The sequence below is a fragment of the Artibeus jamaicensis genome, unplaced genomic scaffold (genome assembly GCF_021234435.1).
Source record: "Artibeus jamaicensis isolate MK-2021 breed Jamaican fruit bat unplaced genomic scaffold, CSHL_Jam_final scaffold_612, whole genome shotgun sequence".
Classification (NCBI taxonomy): domain Eukaryota; kingdom Metazoa; phylum Chordata; class Mammalia; order Chiroptera; family Phyllostomidae; genus Artibeus; species Artibeus jamaicensis.
Window position 1 is genome coordinate 9,495,899 of NW_026522049.1, and position 24,124 is coordinate 9,520,022.

At 52.0% G+C, this 24,124-nt stretch overlaps 1 protein-coding gene across 4 annotated transcripts in view; it reads right to left on the reverse strand.

Moving 5' to 3' along the window:
* The window catches only part of IGF1R (insulin like growth factor 1 receptor), a 231,257-nt gene that overhangs the window by 39,535 nt on the left and 167,598 nt on the right, over positions 1–24,124 (reverse strand). For all 4 annotated transcript variants that reach the window (XM_037145944.2, XM_037145943.2, XM_037145946.2 and 1 more), the window contains exons 3-5: positions 11,196–11,508; positions 7,584–7,732; positions 5,108–5,252 (exon numbers count right to left, since the gene is read on the reverse strand). In XM_037145944.2, the coding sequence (XP_037001839.2) occupies positions 5,108–5,252; positions 7,584–7,732; positions 11,196–11,508 (607 nt within the window). The remainder of the gene's footprint in view (positions 1–5,107; positions 5,253–7,583; positions 7,733–11,195; positions 11,509–24,124) is intronic.

Here is a 24,124-nt window from a genome sequence, read left to right on the forward strand (position 1 = left end):
TCTGCGGCTCTGGTCTCGGGGCTGTCTGACTGCCAAGGTATCCACATCCACCCCTCGCCGCCTGCTCCTGTGACGGGCAGGAAGGTGGGCAGGAAGGATGGAGAAGCAGAAGAAGGCCATTTGTAGAGTGTTGAGAAGACAGCCTGGGTTTGGGATTCGGAGAATTGCCTTTGGGAATCTGAAGATCGGGGTCTGCACGCATCGTCTCTTCCATTTACTGAGTAACAACTGTAGGCGAAGTATTTATTTGACTTCTCCTGGGCTGAGACAAAAGATGCTGAGCTCGTGGTCCCCAGCTTGCAGAAGGGGGAAGGGACCCCCTTTCCAGACCCTGCTGACAATTGAAAGAGAATCTGCAGTGCACACTAATCCTGCTTTCATTTCCCAGAAGAGACCACCGCCTCTTTCCGGCGGCCTCTAGGGGGCGTCAGAGCCCAGCACACGGGGCTGTCTCAGCCTCCCAGCAATCTGCAATGCACCCAGGATTCTGCCTTTTCACAGATGATGCCTCCAACCCATCAGCCCGGGCTGCTTTACACCTCATCCAAATGGTCCCCATATCCGGTGTCTGCGCCCACCCTGGGGTCCCAGCAAGGGTGGGGATTTGCACTGAAGTGGCACTAGGCATCAAGCATGCTCAGGAAACGTGTCCTCTTTGAGTGTTTTTCCAACAGCTTTACTGAGGTATAATTCACCTCCCCCAGATTTGCCCATTACAAATGCAAGTTCCGTGAGTTGCAGTGAATTTGTTCAGCAGTGAGACCGTCCTCGAGTGGCAGTGTCAGAACATGGCCACCATGCCCAAGTTCCCTCGTTGCCCGAGGTGGGTCCCTCTCCGCCGCTACCCCCAGCCGATCTGCTGTCTGTTTCTGTCGGGTGTGCAAGGAATATCACATCTGCAAACATTCACATACAAGTCTTGTGTGGGCACACTTTCCTGTCTCTGGGTAGAGACTGAAACTGCTGAGTCACAGGGCTGACAGCATGATTTTTGAGAAAGTCCCAGAGAAGATGAGAGGCCTGAGTGCATCCATGAGTTTCAGCGCTTGTTACCTACCAGCTCCCCTGACTTGTAGTCTTTCCAGGGTGACAACCCTTGGTGGCAACAATAATAACCACCATAAAATCTGAAGCTTGGCCCTGGCCGGGTAGCACAGTCAATTGGAGCATCATCCTGGTAAGTTCAGGTCGCAGGTTCGATCCCCAGTCAGGACACATTCAAGAAGCAACCAATGAGTGCATAAGTAACTGGAACAACAAATCACTGTTTTTTTCTCTCTTTCTCTCTCGAAATCCATCAATGAATTTTCTTTAAGAAACACTAACTGCTTACTTATCTGATGCCATCAGAAAATAGGGTTGTCCAAAGAAAGGAACTGCCCAGAAACTGGTGAGCTTCTCTGCCGCACCCAAGGCCTCCGCCATGAGCCACCTTACAGAAATCTCGTACGTGTGCACTACAAAACCCAGTTCCCTCACACAGAGCAGAGAAACCTCGGTTTTCTTAATGCCCAAGGTATCACTCTGGAAACACAGAGCCAGAGCGAGGGACGTCCTCCGGGAAACCCTGGCCACTGGAATTCTTCGGGACAAACTCCAGTGACCGCCTGAGGCCGCCGGGGCCCCGCCCTCCGCTCGCAGCTGCCCCGCGGTCTGTTCCAGTGTGATTCTGCCACCACGCATGTCCGCAGCCTGCACATCGGCTCCCCCCAGTGCAGACTCATTCTGCTCCAGGAACACGCATGCGCTGCGTGTTCCGGGAGGGGTCTGGGCTCCCCAGGACACTTCTGGAGACAGACCTCGGTGGCAGTTTGAAAGCTGCCAGACAGGAAGGATCTCAGCAGTGAGGACCTCTCCACTCTCCACCTGGACAATCAAGTGCAGGCCTGGCTGGTGTGGCTTAGCTGGCTGGAGCGTCCTCCTGTGCACAGAAAGGCTGCGGGTTCGATCCCCAGCAGGGGCACGTTCAGGAGACGATCAATCGGTGCTTCTCTCTCACATGGATATTTCTTTTCTCTCTTTCTCTCCCCACTGGCCCCACCTTCCTCTCTTTCTAAAAGCAATGAAAAAAATGTTCTCCGGTGAGGATTAAAACAAACAAACAAAAACAAAACAGCTGCAAAACTTTCTTCCTACCGAACCACCACAGGAAAGCACATGTTTATGGCTATGAGAGGTTCAAGAAAAATTGTCCTATAAGGCAACCGTGGTAAGGAGATACCTGGGAACAAAGGCCGAAGTGCTGCGGGGTGTGCGTTTGAGAAAGGACAGGCGACAGCGGCAGTGGGCTTCCGGTCCTGGCGGCACCTTAAAATTACCTTGGGATCTTCAGGAAAGCGGTGAGGCCTGGACCCCACCCGGAAATACTTTTATTGGAATGCAGTCCAAAGGCGGGGGGGGGGGGTAATCAGGAATTCTGAAAAGCTCGCCAGATGATTCCAGTGTGCAGCAAACTTTGGGAACCACTGGAAGAGACGCTACCTTGGCTTACAACCCAAAACGTGCGGAAATGACATAACCCAAAATTTCATTTCTAGACAGCGCCGCGAACGCTCCTCCAAGCCGGATGCCAGGACTACTTTCCAGTATCTGCCGAACTACAACCGCCACGCTGGGCGTATAGCGCCTTACGCGGTCCTGATGCCACCTGCCTCTCTGGCAGGGTCTGCTGAACAGGTGCCGGGATGCCCAGGCTCCTCACCTTGGCTCGGCTGCCCCATGCTGACCTGCTGCTCGTCGCCGCCCCCTCCCCCCTGGTTCCACCGCAGTGTCTCGGGGAAGCCTTCAGGGCCACATCTTCTAGGAAGCCTGTCTCATCCTCTTCATCTGATAGCAGGGTGGTTTTTTGTTTTGTTTTGTTTTCCACACTCTTGGCAGGTTCCCTTTCTTAGCCTCGTTCATCTCGCCAAGTTTTGTACTTATCTACTGACTGTATGTCTTTCTTCTCTGGCCCTCAGACTCTCCCCTGCTTGTGGGGAAGGGCTGCACGTGGCTCTCTTCCCAAGTCCACGGAGGAGACTCGAGGACACAAGTTGTGGCTGCCGCTTGGGCCTGCCCTGCACCTTGCGGTGGGGCGGCCGTCACCTGTGAGGGTGCCGGTCCCGCCGTGGGCGTGGAAGGCAGGTGAGCGAACCCTTGCTAGCACCCTCGCTAAAGAGAACCCCCCCCCCCCCAAGAAGCAGCACAGAAAGGGCTGGAAACGCGGCACCATCTGGAGACCAGGGCTCCCGATCAACAGCAGGTCGGAGAAACCCGTGTCTGCCTGCCCTTCCCTCACCTGAAACTCTGACGCGGGGCAGGGGCCCGGAGCTCACCTGCCCTCAGCAGTGTCCCCAACGCCTGAATAACGACAGGCGTCCTTAAAGAGACCCTGCTGGGACTTCAGGTTCTATGCCAGCTTCAGATCAGGAGACGTACCACACATACCACACATATTCTTGGGTAGAAAAACAAGACTTCTGTTCTCAGGTTCATTCAAGTGCATAACACTTCCAGCGAACACACACTGAAAAGGTAATCACATCATGTACTAATCGCTAATAAAAGTTAATTAAACGCTCCTCTCAGCTTTCTATGTCTAGCATGTGCTCAGCCTGGGGGGAAAAATGTGTATCCTTAAGCAGCAGGAAAATTCGCAGGTATCAGTCTGCCTGCGAGAAAGGGCTCACCGTCAGCAGGGCTCCCAGAAATCTGAAACTGCTTGGGGAAGAGGGAAAAGTCTGTGCTAATGTTCATGAAAATCGAAGGTGACAAACACTAAGCCCCACCTCAGAAGGGCAGAGCCCCAGCCTGCCACCCACGTGACACGGGACGCGCAGGGGCTGGGTGCCGTGGCTGCCTCCACGGACCGGCTGGGAGAAAGGCGTGTCTCTGGAACAAGGAGGTTCCCCGTGGGGAGGGCAGTGTGCTTTCCAAGGATGGAATGAGGAGCCGCCCTCTTCCCCTTCGAGGTATCAGGTGATGGAATTTTAAGAATTTAAGACCGACCCAGAGTTCATCTGAGAGAAGCAGGGAGGCCGCAAAGAGACCCTGACGGGGTAACTCTATCCAGGCAGGATGGCCCACCACTAAGGAGGGCCTTTCCCATGGCCTCCCCACCTCTCTCTGCCCTATATTATTTCCCCAAATTCTCTTTAGAAGGAATTCGTTCACTGATGGATGTCTCCTTTTATTTTAAAGTGTCTGCTTACAGCCTGGCTAGAGCTGTATTGCAAAGGGGGAACACAACCTGGCCGGGTGGCTTAGTTGGTCAGAGTGTCCTCCTCCGCACCAAAAGGCCACAGGTTCGATCCCTGGTCAGGGCACATACGTAGGTTGTGAGTTAGATCCCTGGTGGGGGTGCGTATGGGAGGCAACCAGTGTTGCTCCCTCGCTCCCCCCACCCCATTCCTCTTCTCCAAAATCAATAAACATATTCTTGGGTGTAGTTTTTTTAAAAAAGAAAAGAAAAGGGAGGAGTGGGAAGAGAAAACTACAGGCAAAGGCACACACAGGAAAACCACTGGCAGGAAACCGTGGCTGCGACAGGCACCGGCTTTTCGGCACCCTCCGGCGAGAAGCCCGGACTATTTAAAACCCTTCTCACAGAGCACATCTCTGCAGCAGGCAGAGTCTATCAACGGCGTGGGCCCTAGAAGCTAATCAATAAAAACAGTGTTGTGAATCGAGATTTCTTTATAACCAAAGAATCGTCCGTACGCCTCTGAGCCCCTTAGGTTCCAACAGGTTAAGAGACGGCCGGTTTCCGTGCAGCAGGCGCGGCGCCCAGGGCCTGCAGGGCCCGCGTCCGGACGATCCCGGAGGGCGGCACTTCAGGCCCTTCCTGCTGCGCCTGGAACAACGAGCCCCCAGGAGCCTCCTTGTCTGCGGTTTCTGCGGCCACAGCCGGACATGCGGCCAGTGACCGGCACCTGGCACTCCTGCTCCAAAGAGGCGTCCGGGGGATGGAGCCTGGGGACCGCAGGGAAGCCTGTGGGAGGACACGGGCCACCCCTCCAGGCGCACCAGTTCGACCACCACGTCCTCCGTCTTCACAAGGACGGGCCCTTCGCTGAGTCACACAGAGGTCCACACGAGCGCTGCTGATTCTGCGCTTCAGAGCACTTACCCCTCGAGCTGCTCCTCTCCTAGGATCAGGCGCAGGTTCTTGAGGAAGGACAAGGACACCAAGGCATGGGAATGGCGGATCTTCACGTAGCCCGTCACCACCTCGATGAGCCCCATGAAGTTCTCCAGCTCCGAGGCGATGTTATCTGCAGGACAGGGGGTGTGGGGGGGCACACTTGGATTCTCACTGCCATCGCAGACAGCGGTCCCGTGCTGGGGGTGACACTGTGACACACTCAGGCTGCTGGCACAGGACCCACTGTCCCTCGTCAAAAACTGCTTCCCCAGGCCTGACGCCGACCCCCTCTCCCAGGGCAGGGCCCTGGCCGCACCAGGGAGGGCGAGTTTCTAGAAGGCTGGCCACTCGCACCCGCAGGCTGATGAGCAGAATGGAAAATCGCAAATACCAGACTGCCAATTAGCTAAGGCCCACACGTCTAGGGAACGTCTTTTAAAGCACTCTGCCAACAGCCCGCGCCGCCTCTGCAGACAAGGGCCTGACTGGATAAACAAGGTCCTCGCAGCCTCATTACCGCCTGCCTCCGCGGCCGCCCTAGTTCCTGCGATACCGGGGCCTGTCTGCGTGTGGAGATCCCACCCTGCTAGGCCTGGAGGAAAACTCGCCGCTGTGTCAAGGGTGGCTGCCTGCAGGTGATTCTGGGAACTTCATTTCTGCACGCCGAAGTTCTCTGTGGGTTATTCTCGCAGACAGAAACTTGTTGGGAAAATAGTGGCTAATGCATATGTGAAAACGACGGTATACAAACAGTGTGCTTCCTTTCACTGTGTTTAGCAGTAAATAAAACCCAAAAACTTCAGTTCAACTTAAGCCGGAATGATAACACAACGCTACAATGAATTAGGTGTTACTGGACTAGTGGATTTTACTGACTATGCCTTATGAAGACATTATTTGATGAAAGGTCATATTTTACTTTGAATTGATGAAAATAAGGATACTGTCCTGGGGGGTATTGACTCTACATCTAACGCACAGTTTCATGGCTTTGCAAGGGATATTAAGGAGAAATTCAAGTTGTAAAGTCTAGAGGATGCCTGCCATTGAGGTTTCAAAGAAAAGATCTCGAACTTGAACTGCAGGACTGGATGTTACACCTTATAGTCACGGGTGGGGGCTGGCCTTCCCAATGCCATGCCCATCACCCCAAGCCCCACTGACGTCCTGCAATGGACACAAACCGGAAGGCCCGTTTCATCATCGGGCACAAACAGTGCCGTTCCTCCTGAAACGCCCCTTCTCCGCGGACCTCATTCGTGGGTCACATTTTTATCTTCAGGTCAGGAATATCTTCAAGAGCAAGTTTAGGCACTTAAAAAGTACGTTGTAGGGATGAGCAGATCTTGTTAAAGTAAGAGCAAAAAATAAAGCTTTCCAAGTACCCAGGGGGGAGTAGAAAACTCTAGCCTCGTGGACACAAAGTTATCTCTGTTGCAAAAGGCTAGAAAATGTGAGGGGAAAAAAGGAGAGACATCCAAAAACGGAAAAGAACAAGGCAAAAATCCGTTTCTGCTGTTTCTAAACCATAAAAATATAGCTCACTCCTTTACAGAAGAGCATTAAGGAAAAGTAAATTCACAGAACAAATAAATTAGTCATTTCTCCCCCTCAAACTATAACAGCACTTTCCACACAAAAGAATTTAGGGGAAAAAATTCCTTTTCAACCTCAAGGTCTCCTTACTATATTTATTCTAGCTTATGAAACTATCAGAACCTTGACCAGGGGCCCCGCTGCGGAGGATTTAAGGCACCACTGCAAGCAGCCCGTGTCCATCAAAGATCAGAAGTGAAAACGTCACGAGCATGTCCACGGGACCTGGTTCACACAAATGCAGTCACCAGGAAAACCACCCACCACCCCTGCCACTCACCCTGCAGGGGGAGGGGTGTGGAGGTGCAGGGAGACCAAAATGGTAAATGCAGAGCGACACACACAGATCTTTTTGGCCCTCAGAAGCCAATCCAGAAAGCAACCGCTCTTTTGACTTTGGAACATTTTAAAGGGATATCATGAACTCTTCCCTTTGCCCAGTCTCCTAGAACAGATCGAAGCAACCAGAACTCTTTGGGCCCCAAGCTGTGTGGCTCTGGCTCCCACTGGGGACTGCTGAGTCATCCCCTGATCCATCGTCTCTTCTGGGGTTTGTGTGTCCGGACACGCATCTCCTGCGCAAGAGGCGACTCACGGGAAGATGAGGAATGGCCCTCTGCAGGAATAAACTCCAGGCCAACAGCAAAAAAACAAAACAACAATAAAAAAAACCCAGACTGCCTTTCAATGTGGTCTTTTTTATCTCTGGGGAAACGCAAAGGTGAGGTGTCAAGCCCAAGGCTGACGCACCCGCTGTTTTTCTAGGCCCGCATTTCAGGTGTGAGTCACGGATGGGTAGAAAACAAGCATCGGTGCCAGAAAACCAAGGGAACCAGCCATCCTTCCGGGGGGATGGAATACTTACTGCCCCGTCGGATGTTAATGAGCAAATTGCCCCTGAAGATGGTGCAGCCTTGGAGCATCTGAGCGGATGTCACCGAATCGATGGTCTTCGTCCTCTTTTCCTCCTCGCAGACTTTGGGGCAAGGGCCTTCGCAAGGGATGCAGTACATGCTGTTGAAGGTAAAGAACCGACCGAAAACACAGAGGTCAGAGTGTCCCCTTGCATTGAAAAAATCATAAGGCCCTGCTTTTATGTTCACATTGTGAACACCGACGTTTTGATGCGTTTAAGTAGTCCCACTATAACCCATCCCAAGCCCACCCAGGATCAGCCACGCAGACTGTAGACAGAGGGAAGAGCGTGCTGCTAATTTCAAACAAAACACACGGTGCATCCATGAAGCACGCGTGTATCACAGGGCCGGCACCTGGTGAGCCAGCTGGCCTCATGGGGGGGAAACAGCCTCCCACAAAGGAAGGGCTGGGGGCTTCCCAGGAAAGCAAGGCTGCTCTCTGATGCCACTGCTCCTGCCTGGCGCCCCCTGGAGGTTGGACAGGGGCAGCAGCGAAGAGACAGCAGCAGCTCCGCTGTGAATAGGAGTCCCACTCCTGCAGCCAGCGTCCTGTCTGGGGAAAGCTGGGTGAGGGCTTCCGAAAAACCTGGGGCACTGCACAGGTCCGTTACTCTCCCGCCAAAGCACAGCTGAGATTGTCTGACAGTGTTTTGCAGAAATTTGTAAATTGATCCAAATGTTGTTTTCGCTGCACACACAATAAGAGCCGGGAACCTCCATTACTCTGTAATGAGCGCCTATTTCCAGTGCTGCGCTGAACATTCCGCAGGCAGATCACCAGCAAAGTCAGGGGCTGCTGCTCCGCCTGCCTACCTCCCGTTACTTAGGAGACAGCGGGTGAAACGCTAACCTAGCAGCTGAGCCGCAGGGCCTGGATCAAAATTTGGGTTGATGTCCAAACCAAATAAATGATACAATGTTATGGGGTGTGTGAATAATCGGATGGTGAGTTGGAGAGCCATCACGTTTTATATCACAAAGTTTAAAAGAGCATTGCACGATCTTTTAAACTTTATAAAGATTAAAAAAAAACATTCAAAACAACAGTGTAAGTTATTGCTGTTTTCATTAATGTTCCCCTCCCCCCATACACACACAGGGAATTTGATTGCATATCTAAGGCCAAAGGTACAGGGTTGTGTTTTGTTTAAAAGCTTACAGGTGAACAAAATTTCCCCGGTGTTTTCCTATTTTGCGTCAGGAGAATGGGAGACAAGCTTTTCAAGGAAACTGGGCCAACCATAGGGAAGGAATCCACAAAGATCGCCCATTTAGGGACCTGCCTCGTGTCCCTCACTCCTTCCTGGCGCCCCCTGTGCTGCTCTCCATCCCTTTAATTTGTCGTTTTGAGAATGTCACATACACGGAATGACATGGTATGTGACCTTCTGAGGTGCGCACCATATCCGTGCAGGCAATGTCCTTCAGACCCACCACAGCTCCTGCGCGGTTCAATAGTCCATCTCTCTGCGCTGCTGAGTCCCGCCCCCTGGTGTGGATGCGCCACAGGTTCCTCAGCCGCTTGCCTAGTGTGAGACGTCTGAGTGGTGCCTGGTTTGGGGCTGTGTATTGCAGACGCAGCTGCAATGAACAACTCCATACATGTTTTCGCATGAATGTCAGTTTCCGCTTGTCTGGGGCAAATGTTCAGGGCAGAACTCCTGGGTCCTACGGAGGTTTACTTGCCCCCAACATTGCATTCAAACAGCAATTTCTGAACTAAACACTTTTGCTACAAAATCTAGAATCTTGTATGTCAAATTGTAGTTCAAAGATAAAATGTTGACAAAAGGGGTAAAAATGATAATAAAATTAAAAAAATATTTGGGGAACTAAGAATGTCTAGGAATCAGGTAGCAGTTCAATGTGTTTGCCTAAGGAAGCACCCTGATTATGTGTTTATAGATTAAGCTTCCTCAAATCCATTCTAGTGCCAAGAGGGAATAAACAGTATTAAAAATGTTTTAAGCTAAGTGTTCAATAGGCCTTACAGGCTGGGGGGGGCGCATATTCTTTCTTGATGGCATTTTACTTTAAGATGGAAAAGCTACACTGTGGCTTTGAACAGACAGTAAGAACGAGCAGGACAAACGAAGGCTTAGTTCTTGGCAGGAGGCCCCGTGGTGCGAGCAACAGCGCTGTGGAAACTCACGTGCCCCAGTCTGCCCACTCCCACGGAGAAATGCGGCCATGGGGCAGAAATGGCATGACCCCACTCAGGGACCAGCTGCCCTCCGACCCCACCCCCAAGAGGAACCAAGGCAAAGCCTTGTCTGGTCCCAGGCTGCCCAGGGCACTGGCCAAGCCCTTTTACCTTCTAAGGCTGCCCATACAATGCACGTGAGCAAAGCGTGGCAGACTCACTTAGGGTGGACTATGTACACGTCACAGTTTGTGGGAGTCTCGGCACGTGTACCATTTTAAAGTAGTTAGAATAGATTTTACTATTTGCCAGGGTTACAGAAGTTATCATGGGCGGAAAGTCATTCTACATCCACTATTCGGGGCTAATGTGTGCTCTACCTTGGTTTAAAGTTAGGCCTACAGTATGAGCAATGTCTCCAAATGTAACACAGGAAACAGTCCCCTTTCGAAAGAGTTAGCTGGAACGGCTCACAGAAACAGACTGCAGCAGAAGCAGGAGGGTTCCACGGCATATTCGACATCAACGTTCATGTTCCTAGCGGTATTTTATATCAGCGGGGCAGCCTGCACGCGGGGCTAGCTGGTGCTGGTCACGACGGAGGACTGCGCCCGCGAACCCGGAGCCCCCCACTCGGCTCCAGAGGGCTGGACGGCCACCCCGAGCTCTAGTCCTCTAGTGCTTCTAGGGTGATAGTCCTATGAATTCTAAAAACGCTAGCCTTAGTTTTTGGTTGTTTTTTTTTTTTAAAGATAAACCAATGACGATTTTATGGACGTCCAGTTGGCTTGCGCAGAGGGACACCTATTGCTGTAAGGAACTTCTTTGCTTCCCAAGTGAAGTTTCAACATTTAGGAAGATATGTCGAAGGGGCAGAGAGAAAAGGGGACAGCAAGGGTGCTGGACAAGGGGGTGAGAGAGAAGAGAAGGTGCTGATGGAAAATGTAGGTTCTTCTAAGCTACTGCTCAGGCTTTGCAGCTGCCACCTCAGACACAGGATGCCACTTGTGCCTGAGAGGTGTCCTCGCCCACTCCCCAGACAGGCTGCTGGGGGCTTATCTTGCCTTTCAGGGGCTCATGCTGCAAACCCGTCCGAAGTCCTCTGTGTGGATGGCAGCCACACAGGCAAGTGCTCAGGGACTCAGTGGCCTGTGGGTCCCTGAGCCAGCCAGGCAGGTACTTCATTTAAAAGGGCCAGGCAGTCCCCTTCCAGAACAAAATGTAAAACAAGCTGGGGGGGGTTGGGGGCGGGTAGAGACACTTGTCAAGGCCTCCCAGACTCTCACAGAAACTGTAACTCAGGCCAGCCCTCTGAGGTGGGCCCACCCCTTCCCCTCCACAGAGTCCCACCCAGACTGGACAAGGCCCGGCCACCTCCTGTGGGCGGGGCTGCGGGACAGCCGGCCGGGAGACTGACCTCTGGGAGCCGTTGCGGATGAAGCCCGAAGGGCACTCCTGCATGCACTCGCCATCATGGATCACGAAGCCCTCGGTGTCGGTGCTGTCTGCGTTGAGGATGTTGGCACAGAAGTCGCGGTCCACGCAGCGCCAGCCCTCGAAGCGGTAGGTGTCGGGCGGGCAGCTGGGCACGCAGATGCCGGCGAAGTAGTAGTGGCGGCAGGCCACGCAGGCTGTGTCGTTGTCGGGCGCGCTGCAGCCGCCCAGGCACTCCGGGTGGCAGCACTCGCCGTTCTCCGTGCAGGCCCGCTTCCCGCACGCGCTAGGGCACGCTGTGGGGCAGAGGGGACGGGCGGTGAGCGCGCGCCGGGACACACGGGGTAGGGGGTGGGGGGGGGGGGGGGAGGGGGCGGGCGGTGAGAACACACAGAAGTCTGGGATTAGCCAGTCCTTGGAGCCAGCCCCAGAAGCCTGCTGTAAATTTTGTCTCATCGTAATGTATATAAATATTATTCGTGTTCGGAACTATTAAGGGATTTCTTGAAAAGCCCCGGGCGGTGTGTCTTGCCAGCAGATGGATGGATGCGCCACATGAATGCCAAAACTTTCAATTTAGTGCAGTTACCAAATTTCCACCTACAGAGCGGTGGGAGAAAGGAAGGGAGTGGGAGAAAGGAAGGGAGGTGCTTCCCTGGCTTCCACCAGGAAGGAGCACACCAGGCAGGATTAAAAATTAAAGGTGGGTTGAGAGCTGCTATGAACTGAGAAGCAGACAGGGGGAAAGGCGCCTTGATGTTACCACACAATCTTTCTGTTCACTGGAATTCTTACAGTGAAAACAAAAGCCCTTCTAAACTGCTGGAAAAGCAAAGGGCATGTCCCACCTCTGGCAGTACAAGGGTTGGTGTGGGGTCACGGCCACACAAAAATAAGGCACCGCATTAAAAGCTCATTCTCTTCATTTTGGGACAGGAAAAAAGTCACGTATGTCAGCTGGTAACTCCCTCCCTCTCCGGAGTCTTTGCATCTATTACATTCTGTTTTTAGGGTTTTCGACAAACATTTGTTTTTGTTCTCACCAGTAAGTTCTTCCACAACCTTGACCTCAGAGAAAACGTTTTTTTAAAAGCGTATGACAATAACGTGCTCTGCTGGAAGAGAAGATGGAGAACTAGACCTCTTGACAGGGAACAACAACAACAAAAAACAGAAAAGGGACCACTTCGCCACACTGTTTTTAAAAAAATGGAAACAATTTTATCCTGAATCATTTCTGAAGGATAGAACGAGTTCACGGATGTTCAAATGAGGTCACACTTTCGAGTCACAACACACACTGGTCGAGGGACATTACAGTTATTTCTGGGTTGCCCTAGTGACACACCGCTGCTCCCTCTACAACGAGGGGCACCTTTCCTAAAAGGCGCACATGGTCACGCATAAAGGCGCCCCAAGCTGCTGCTACCTCAGGGAAAGCGCACGTCAACTCCCAAAGTGCGCTACAGAGACACAGGGCCCGCCGTGCCATCAGGTTTCCAGGCCGTGCCAGGAGAGGAGTTGACTCCATCAGACACCATCGGGAAGGTGGGGAGGACAGGGACCCCAGCTGTGTCAATTGAACCCCTGAGCATCCTCCACAAAGCACTTAGCCACAGGTGAGTGGGTGAGAAAGGCTCCCTCTGAGTGTCACACACACCACCCTATCAGCCAGGTGCCCGGCTGGGTCCCACAGATAAGCAGGCAGGTACAAGAAAGCTCAGCCTTCCCGGGGCCCCCATGGGGGGACTGGCAGTGAGGGTGCTGAGAGGCACGAGCTAAGGGCCGGGCCGGACGGGTTTGCCAGGGGGCAGGACTGCCCGCTGGCGGGCAGCCTGGTAAACCAAGGAAATCCCACCCGTTGGTTGAATATCCCAGTTGGGACAGAAAGGCGGCCCATCCCCAGGGGCCGTGAGTGATTCTGCAGGAGCTCAGGGCTAGGCCGGGGAGCCCTGTAAAGTCATCTTCAGTCTGGCCTCCCCGTCCTCAAGTCCGTGCTGCTCTGACTGGCCCAAACACAGGCACCGCTCACAGCAGGCAGAGTGGTGGGGAGCACCGGCGCTTCCCGGCAGGTGCAGGCAGACCCGCTCTGTCTCATCAGGGCTTATCGGGTGGCCTTCTCTATCTCGGTCAGCCAGGATGAAAGAGCAGGCTTATGGGAAAGCACTTACATCCAAGGAAGAAAACAAAAATCAACCTGGTACGATATGCCTGCGTGCACACACACACTCAAAAATATAGTAAAGTACCATTTTGTTGAAAGAAAGACAAGAAGAAGCTGTCACACTTCTTGATGTCCTGACACATGGTAAATGGTCTAAGCGGGCAAAAGTGCCCAGAACCACTGCCTGGAAATCCTGAGTGGGGATGAAGACAACTTGCAACTAAACCGTGGCCACTGTGCCCTTGACCATCAGGTAGGTGTGGTCAAGGAAAGTTCAAGTGGCAACCCTGTACCTTAAATGTTCACAAAAGAAAATTGAATTTGCAACATATCACTTCTCAGCAACAAAGGAAAACATGTGGGCAAACACATTCGACCAGGAGTAGCCAGAAAAAGATACATTTTAATGGCTGGAATCTGAAGTCATTGGACTTCCTCTGTTGGAACCAAAAGTGTCCACCCCTTGAAAGACCACCACGCGAACCAGAGCTCCGGGCACCCACCAGAGGCACATGGAAGGGACTGGAACCAAGAACTCTCTGCGGGCAGGGAGAACCTGGTTAGGGACGGTGTGGGCCACGGTTAACGCACCAGCGAATTTGGGAAAGGAGTGGGCCTGAAAGCTCGTGTTTCCTCCCAAGGTCAGTGACTACGGAGGAGCTGCTCCTCCCCATCTTTGAAGGGATTCTCCAGACTCAGTCTTCCTAACAGAAAGACCCCTAGATATTATCTTTGGGTTAACATAGGAACTTCCTGAAATACGGGGTGGGGAGGTGTGCACGGAGGGGCAAGAAGTTTTGTTCTTTCATTCCGAATCACTACCCTCCCGTTACCTGGCCTCTCCCACCTTGTACACCTTCCAAGGTGACCCTGCACTGCGGGACCCCTTCGGACATGCAGGAACAGGCAGCTTCAGGCAAGAAGCCCTCCGGGCCATCCTCTTGTTGCTAGGCGATAAGCAACAAGTTCGTGTGCAGTCGGTCAATTTCCCCCTGGGAACTGGCCATTCCTGGGAGGCTTTCCTCAAACCTCAGACACTTCTAACTGCAAGGAAGTTTCGAGGTCCTCTCCTTCATGCCTGTCCAGGACACTCTGTGACAAAAACCTAGGGGAGCCTTCACGCCATGACCTTAGAGAAAGCGCTGCTCCGGCTGCCTGAGTACACCCGGCCTGACCAAGGCCCTGCTGACCCCAACAAGAGGGCATTTCCTACAGTTCTTCCCGGGCCTCACCCAGGTGTCTGACACTCAGGTGGGGAGCTGCCTTCTGGCGTGAGGCCCACTTGCAATTACTCCCTCTGAATTCTGAGGTGATGGGTCTGGCCTCCCTCCCAACCTTATCCAGTCACAGCTCCCTTACAGACATACAGACACGGTGGTCCCTTCCCCCACTCCCACGCTGCAGCAGATGGTGGACGGTGTGGGGTACAAGGGGCCGAGAGACCAGCACGGGTTTCCCCCATGGGATGCTTGGGGTCTCTCTGAACGATTTTCAAAACAGCCACCATCGTGCCATCGGGCTCGCTCATTCCGAGCGTCTCCTCGCCCCCGACCCCCGTCGTCTTTTCCACAGCTGCCCTCGGAGTCCTTCCTGGGTGAATGTAGTTTGACCGTGACCCCAGGGCTCTGTATTAACCTAAAGTTACTATTCACTGAGCATCTTCCACGTGCCCAGCAATATATTCAGTGTCTCACAGACACTATTTAAATTCCCAATGGTGACAGGGGGTCAGTCTCATCATCCTCACTGGTACATGACCATGTGGAGGCACCTGGAGACGTAACAGATCGATGTCCAGAGCTGCTAACTACCCGATGGAACAACTGTTCAGCTGTCAGCCTGGGCTTCAAAGTCCGTCTGTCTGTCTGTGTCGCTCACTGCCTCTGCACCCACTCTGTTTCAGCTACTGTCTGCTGCCTGCAGGAAAAGGCTAGAGGTCGTCTCATGACCCTCTTCCCTTGAGGTCTGCATCCGTCAGGACACATTACATCACGGGTCCTGGCTCGCCCTGCTCCTCCCTGAGGTGTGCTGCTCAGACCAGAGGAAGGACAAAACCCCACAAAACTCGACCTTCCAGAAGAGGGTCAAACATCCAGGTGATATTAAGGAGGTAACTAAACCTTCTTTATTTGTTGAGTTATGGCAAACAGAGCCTCTGAGGACGTTTCTCCAGCACAGATTCCAAGGTGGAGACCTGTCAGGTTTATCGGCCAGGGTCTCCGCTCAGTTGAAACAGCTGAAGCGGCAGCTCCTGCCATGGACACACTCTATGGGGCAAAGGCAGCCATATAAATGGCTGTGCCATTGGGGAGACAGACCAGGGAGACCCAGGGAGCCTCGATGAGCTGCAGAAACCTTCCCCCCTAACAAGCCCCATTCACGAGATCGGGTAGCAGGGTTCACGGCCGGCACCAATCCGGGAGTCCCGGCAAGACTGAAAACAGTGTCCGGGAGGAGGAGAAACTGCCTGCACCCTCCCCTCGGTCAGGCACATAAAACAGTAGGATCCAGGCTCACGGAAACACTCAGCTCCAAGGAGAGCCTCGCCGTCTACCGCACATGCAGGAAGCCCAGAGGTTTCAGGAAACATGTCATAATGGCTACCGGACGCGTCTGTGAACGTTTCATTAGGGAACAAAAGAAATCGTCACCTCCAGACAACACGTACTGGATGGCTTTCGTCCCCGGGATCCAACAGGCGGTGCTGGGCGGAGCACTGACAAAGGAAGAGAAAAGGGGGCACCGAGGAGGCGGAAGGAGGGGCACTGCAATGGCACCGTTATTAAATAAAAATTTCGAGAGCTAATTAGCGAGAGTGAAGAAAGGAGGGCCCTGGATGGGGAGAATACAAAGCAGGCTTACAACTGACGCGGAAAACTCAGTGCCGGGCCAGCTGGGCTGCGGGCTTTGCTCACTGTGGGTTATGATGCTCTCCTTCCTTCACACATCATTACTGAACTCACACACAGTTCACCCACCTAAAGTGTGCAAATTGATGGGTTTTGGTATTCCCCCCAGGAGAAGCCGCGGCCTGACCCCCCGGCCGCTCTCCAGCCCTCGGCGGTCACTGATCTGCTTGCTGTCTCCACGAACTCGCCTCCTCTGACCCTATGTGCTGGGACCTCTGGTACCTGGCTCTTTGCCCTTAGCGTAACACCTTCAAGGTCCGTCTATGTTGTGCCGTGTGTCTGCGCGTCTTTTTCCTTCTCCACAGGTGGCACAATGGGCCCTGGCGGCCTCCCCGGTCACGTGTCAGGATGAAAACCACAGGTACATCAAGGTCCGCTGGAACCCCAGAATCTTCACAGCCCAGGTGTGTCTGAAGGAAGGAAAGACTTGAAGCCTGTCAGGTGAACTCAGTGACGTTATTCTCCGACATTAGGAAAGAAGATGACCAGCTGTCGGCTCTGTCGGGAGAGATGACCGTGTCTGCGGCCCTCGTACCTACTCCCCAGATGGAGGAGGAAATACGCCAGGGAGCCTGAGGTCCGCAGAAAGGCCTGGGGAGTGCACCTGAAGCCACGGCACGGAGCGGCCTCCCGGACGGCGGCGAGGAAGCAGGAAATGAATCCAGTCGGAGAGATGGAAGGGGCGCTTCCCACCCCTGTCGTTTTTGTAAAAGAGTGTCCTTTTTAAAGAAATCCAACTATTCTAATATGCTCTAGAACTGTCCCAAATGTCTTTCTTCCAAACTCATATTCAAAGCCTACGTTCAAATTTGGAGAAGACAGAGAAGTTTTAATGGGAGAAAAATCCAGGAAAGGGGGAAGAACACTAGCAGGTATTTCTTCTCTGGGGGGTGTTGAGGGGGGTTCTGCGTCCACTTCTTCACCAGGGGCACACAGAGTGTCTCTCACACACCACTCACACCCCCTTCAGCCTGCATTTATTTCTATTTCTATTTTATTTTATTTTATTTTATTTTTAGTGTTTCTCAGAAAAGGAGGAGGAAGAAAAAGAGAGGGAAAAGGAGAAGAAGAGAAATTCCAGCAGAATGGGTGAGTTTTTTAAAATTTATTTTAGAGAGAGAGGAATGTGGGAGGGGGAGAGAGAGACAGACATGGATTTGTTGTTCTACTTGTTTATGCATTCACTGGTTGCTTCTTGTATGTGCCCTGCCTGGGGATCGAACCCACAACCTTGGCATATGGGAATGGCACACTAGCTGAGATACGCAGCCAGGACCAGAATGGATGATTCTGTTGAAACTCTTCCCCAGTGTTGTGACCGCCAGGCATGGCCACATAAAGACACCAGTCACTTCTTATTGCCTGTCACAGATGCTTAAATGGACAGGGTGGGAAAAAAATACTCTTCACACACTTAAAAATTACTCCAAGTTATTTTAAATCGGGAACTGTTTGTATATTCCTTATAAGTTTATAAAACTCACACTGTCCCTCCATGACTAACTGAAGTGGAATTGAGAGAGCATTCTATATTTGTAACTTGTCTGGTGGTTCGTGCTTCCCGCCCCATTTCCACCCTCTGGTACTGTACACAGAGTTATGTGAGGTACGGTGGGCCCCTTGGCTTCACCGACTTCCTAACAAGGCAGGCTTGTGCCCCGGAGCAACACGCCGGGGGCTCCTCGTCCAAGTGGAGGCCGCGCTCCCGGAGAGAGGTGTCTGGCTTTGTGGTTTTGAGCGCATCTCTTCACACCAGCGTTAGGGCCCGATTCTGAGCACTGACAAGCCTTCCTGGTGTCGACCAAGGTGTCAGTGCCACCGATAGATGCCTACTGCATACACCCATGCTATCCAGTCCAAGCCCCACACATTGTTTCTCATTGGTTTTGGTAGAAATTGTTGGTCCAGAAGGTGCAATGCTTCCCGAAGTTGTGCAAAGCCCCTCTCCACGTACAGAAGCACTTGTGTCTATATAACGTAAATGAATTAACACGGCCACTCGCAGGGAAACAACTCTTTAGAGAGCAGCAGGTGGGAATTTGGATAAAATGTTATCAATGGTGGAGCCGTTTACCAGGAGACAGTGATAAATGCACGAGGTACCCACGGAGGTGGATTTTTATAGTGTGCGTGGCATGTAGATTTGCACTATACACCTGTACACACAGATGCATCACAAATGATTATGACCAGTGTGGCTTGGTGGGCTGAGCACCATCCAGCAAAGCAAAAAGTTGCCGGTTCAGTCCCCAGTCAGGGCACATGCAGGAGGCAACCGACCAATGTTACTCTCTTACATTGATGTTTCTCGTCCTCTCTTTCTGCCTCCCTTCCCCCCTCTCGAAATAAATAAAATCTTAAAAAAGAAGAAGAGCCACCCAGAGGTGCCTCTTTGGGCAGATACACGCCACATCGGGGACCACGGAATTTTGCGATGCACTTTTGGAATCCATGGTACGCTCTTTGCTGCAGCCTCAGGGGCAGCCCATCTTTGTGAAGAGAAGGAAAAATGGCCTGTAGTCCCATTTTATATATTTCTTTTCTAATGTCAGGAGGGGAAATAAATAGCTCATCTCAATTCTGGGGCTGCTGGTGAGGTGCCCCCCCCCCATTTCTTGACCTTTAAGTGTCTCTTAATGTACTTGGTCCATTTTCTTCTTGGGACCATAGATTTTGACTATATACTTGCATTTCTTTAAGCCTTTGAAGATGGACATGCTTTTTAAAAATAGCACCTCGCATCTGCCTTGAAAGTATTTGCTTCGGGTGGCGTGGGAGAAAAATACCTGTTCCCCGCCTTCTTTCTGTAATTAAGGAGAAGGATGACTAGCAGTGACTGCCAATCAGGAAACTTTAAGTCATTTATTACCGTCCCCGCCTCTCCAGCCGTCTCCTCTTTGATCCCGTTACTTCCTGAATCACACTGTTAAACTGGTAAACATACATTGGAGAGGATAATGTCACATTATTCTTTTCCGTTATCTAATCTGATGGCTGGCCCTGCTTCCTGAAGTTCAAGTATTTTTACTACTGTGGAGAAGCCACAAAAGACCCAGTGACTTTCAAAGCATGGCCAAGTCTGTTATCGGGACCGGAAGGGGAACGGGGCGGCCCAGCTGGTCAGACGTCCTGGCTCACAGAATGAGCACACGCAGCTTCACAGAGGCGGTTTTGGGGGCACTGGACTGTGGAGCACCTACCCCTGCAACAGTGCGATACGGTCCACCCGTCTGATGATCCCCAAGCACCTTGAAAACACACACAAATGCAGGGGGCACTGTCCTTGTGGAGACCGCCCCTGAAACGAAAGCCGAACTCGCCGTTCCCACAGAGTTCTGCCAGTTCCTGTCCTATTCTGTTCCTGCGCCTGCGCCTGTGGGGGACGGACAGGGAGGCGGGGTGCTGCACTCGATAAACGTGCCTCCGACCCTGCCAGAACGCACGAGCAGTGAGAAGATGCTATCCCGGCCACGGGACTCTAGTCACCCGGGACACTACCATTTCTGAATTCTAACTGTGAGAGTACTCCAACTCGGTCCTTTGGACAGGATCACTGAAGGAGACCTAAGTTGAAGACTCCCTTTTCCTTTCTTACCCCCATCACTGAGTTTATTTTAATTTGTTTTTGTAAGTGATAGATAAAATTGGGTTTGAATAAAATGCCAAGCGAGGCGTTTCACGTGTAAGAAACGCTAGCTGAAAAAGTGTGATTCACTTTTAATGTGAATGGGCTGGGCCAATGTAGCTGGGCTCACCAGGACCGCCTGCTTTTTTCTACTCCTTAGGATCCATCAGAGAAGAAATTTTTATTTGTGCTCCGAACCATTAGATATCTAGCATCATTTCTGGCTTCAGGTGCTCAGTTTTTTTTCCGGAGTATTATCCAAATTTGAAAGTGAATTATCTGACAGAGTCTAAGAAGGCTGGAACCTGAAGGAAAATGTGACGAAGTCTATGGTTATCGCTGAGAAGCAGGGTAGACGATGCAAAGGCTTTGGATGATGTTACCCACTTACCCTGGCGCCATAGCCTGACCACCTGGGGCCGGGTGGAGACACAATGCGCAGCCAGCCTGGCTGGAGTGGGGACACACAGGTGAGTTTCTCTGCCCTTCCTGCCTGAGCAGTCTTTCCCCCACCCCACACCTTCGTTTTTAAATCGTCCCCCCAAAATGTTCTCTGCTATTTCCTACAGCCTGAGTTTCCGGGTTCAAAGGAATTTGCCTGGAAAGATAGAAAAACAGAACTTGAGGAAAACAAGCAGGGTAGCTCTGCACTGCAAAACACACGAGGCCTTGAACTTGGACATTACAGCTATAGATCATCCTCTCGTGCCATCCTTGGGCCGAAGACGGAAGCAATTTGCACAAAAGTCCCAAATCACAAAGGGGCCCCCACGCCCTGGAAGCCTCAGGGCGTGTGCCCATGAAGTCCCCTGTATCTGGAGTCAATACACGGTAACTTTTAGAACACATGGCTGTGCTTCCCAAGTCAACTTTCGGTAAACACAGCCAAACCCCAAAGTAGCCAAATCACTTACAGATCAAAATTAAAAAAGAAAAAAAAAAGGAAGGATCTTGAGCATCGATCTCATCTCCAAAAATCTTATCCACACTGCTGGACTTAAACGAATGGAAAACAAGGATCTGAAAATGGTCAGTAGAAATCTTTTTTTTTTCTTTGTTCTTCAGAGAAGTAAGCTGTGTAGCAACCTGCTTGAGTTTCATGTCAAAGAGTTGCCCCCTGAGTTCCAGAGCATCCTCATCCCCCCAGCAGGGGGCCCCCGGGGGTCAGGGCGCAGGAGCCACTGCAGTACCACATCATCCCTCAGGAAGTGTCTCTGTTGCACTCACAGAGAGAACAAGTCCTGGCAAGTGACAAAGGAAAAAAAAAAGAGAGAACATGTTTTGCAAACAATCAGAGTGACCTGAAGGCAGGGTGAAGACTGAAGTCAGTGTTTGTGCATCAGCGCAGCTGGGGCCAGACTCCCAGATGCCCGCAGGGGGAGCGGGGTGCTGAGGAGGGCGGGGCAGGCTGCCGCGTTCCCATTCACCCAGGAGGACCTCTCACCTGAGGCCCACGCCCCGCCCCCGGTCTGGGCTTTGCCACTTGGTTTTGCCTGAGCCTGAAGCACCTCTGAAATGAGACAAATGCCCAAAGGAAGGAGTCATCGTTTTCTGCAGCTGAAAGCAACCCAAGAACTTGGCACCCAGTGGAATGTCTTGTCTTCTTTTGGCAGATGAATAAAGCCCTGGGAGCTGAAGCTGAGAAAGTGACAGCACACGCAGGGGCCGGGCACCTGACCTGGGAGCCCAGGGCTCTCGTCACACTGTGACGTGATGGCCCCCTCCCCACAGAGAGAGGCAGCTCTCCACCTTGAAAGCTCATGATGCCTTTCCATAAACAACCCGCAAATCTCCTTGGATACCGTTGGAAATTGCAAAATTGATCCTCACCCCCCCCCCATTTGCCAACTCTGAGACTACCTCCCAACCGCACTATCCCCCACACCACACACACTGCCTTCTCCCTGTCTCAGTAAAGCCTATCAGATAATCGCATCTGCACCCCAAACGCACGCCCTCACCACCATCTAAATAAACAGCGCCTCAGCTTTTCCCCAACCCCACTTTCTGCTCAGGAAGAACTTCCTAAATTTCGCATTCTCAGCCCACACCAGAGCTCTGCGGGGGCACGGAGATACATTTTGAACCTGTTGTTTCCATCCTCCTCCACCCTCCGCGCTGCACGCCCACAGCTCCTCCCTCCCTAACCTCCATCCTTTGAAACTGCAGAACCCACGGCAGAGGAAGCGCCTCCGGCTCCTCAGGAGCTGTCGTGCTGGAAATATCCGCTGGCCCAGGAGGTACTGCAGACAGCAGTTCCGACCAGAGCACACGTTTGGGGAGAAGGGGATCTTCTTTCAAGACTCAATCTTTGGAATTCCTAAAAAGGGCATTCTTATCGAATTTCATTGACAGACCTGTGCACGCCCCACCATCTGGGGCTGAGAAGAAAACCGTGTGCAGAACCCAGCATCCACCTCCACACGTGGTGAGTCCGGGGATTAGGAAACTGCCCTTCATGTCTCTGTGACCACAGAGGATACCTATCGCAACTCCCCTGCCCTGAAGCTTGCAAAACTCACAGGAAGTCCTCCGCCACCTACACAGAAAATCCACTGCCAGGAAAATGAAGTGTAAACACTTTATACTAAGTTAGCCAGGTGTTTAAAAAAAAAAAAAAAACAAAAACCATCATCCCAATCCAGTATTTTCAAACCCTGGCTGACTTTCAAGTCCCCTGGTGCAGAGGTATTATTGCAGACCCTCTGCGAGGGGCGGGGCTTGTTTTCTTAGTGAACACAATGGGCAAAGGAGCCCACATCTGACGAGGCCAGCTCTTCCCTTCACCTGGGGCTTCCCTCCTCTGTCTTTACATCAGACACAGATGGACACCAAAAATATCAACCTGCCGACCTAAAGAGAAATCGTTAGCTTGGCCCTATACTGATGGTAGACATTGTTTAGAGAAGTAGCAATAAAAATGAAGAAGCGGAAACAAGTGGGAAAGGTCGCCGGGTCTCAGTCTACAGATTAAGACAGGTTGGCACATGTTTCTGAGATAGTCCGTGTAAAAAAAACCAAACTGCCTTTTACCCCAGTGCTCCCCCACCCCCACCTCACGCTGGGAAGTTCGGCCTTGCGCCTGCTGATCCCCTGGGCACCCTGGGCTTGGCCACAGGGGGGAGTGACAATAGGAAGTGGTGGCATTCCTCTGAAAATAAACAGTGTCAAAAATATATTAAAAAGCAAACAAAACTACCAGCCCAGAAGCTACGCTGGCAAAATTTAAAGCAACAATTTCGAAACAGCCTACGCCCGTTTATGTGCCAGCTGGGCCACATTTTTAAGGGCCCAAGTCATGTCTGTCTGTCTGTCTACTTTTTAAAAAAAATGGGTTTAGGGAGAGTCAGTGTTTAAAATGTTGCGATGCTGAAATCCGTGCTGTTTTGTGGACCCAGCAGGAGCGAGCAGGCAGGGTACAAACCTGGCATGGAGCAAACTTGGACTGCAGGTTAAAGAGAAATGAGTTCCTCTCCCAGCTTTGTCATTCGTCAGAGGCTGTGTGACTAGGGACTCAGTCTCCTCCATCTCCGTATAAGACAGTGCCACCTTGTGCTGCTGGTGAACATGAAACGTGGTAAACTCCGTGACCAGGTTTTTCCTGGTACGCAGCAGGTCCTCAGTAACTATTAGTTATTATGACCGGACTCCTACACCATGTCACTGGAAGGCCCCCGGTGGTTTCCCTGACTGTTCGGAAGGGTCCTAAGCTGCGGACAGACTGGCAGGTTGGGGCACGGCTTCAGATCCTGCCCAGAAAGCTTTCGCAAGCATGGAAGTTCAACCATCACCTTCCACCAGGCAGCAAACTTGCTTGTTTTTGACAAGAAAAAGAATTTTCTGTTTCAAAAAACTGCCCTCAGCTCTTCAGAGAGAAGAAGGAGGAGGAGGAGAAAAACTTTCCAATAGAATTTGTTGCTAAATAACTTTACCCAACTTTTAGAGGGGTCAGATGAAGACTCTGACCATAGCAATGAGACATAACAAGCCCCCTCTTATGTGGAATGAAAGACTCCAGACAAGCCACGAAGAAAGAGGCAAAGGACCACGTCCCTTGGTGTTAATTCCGGGGCTGAGATGGAGGGAGGGGATAACGTGAGGCCAATCAGCTGGGAGAGGTATCACCGACCACCATCAATGCTGAAATAAATGGGCAATTCGGACTGATACTACTACTCGAGAGGTCTCTGCAATGAGTTCCCACCGTCAGGTTC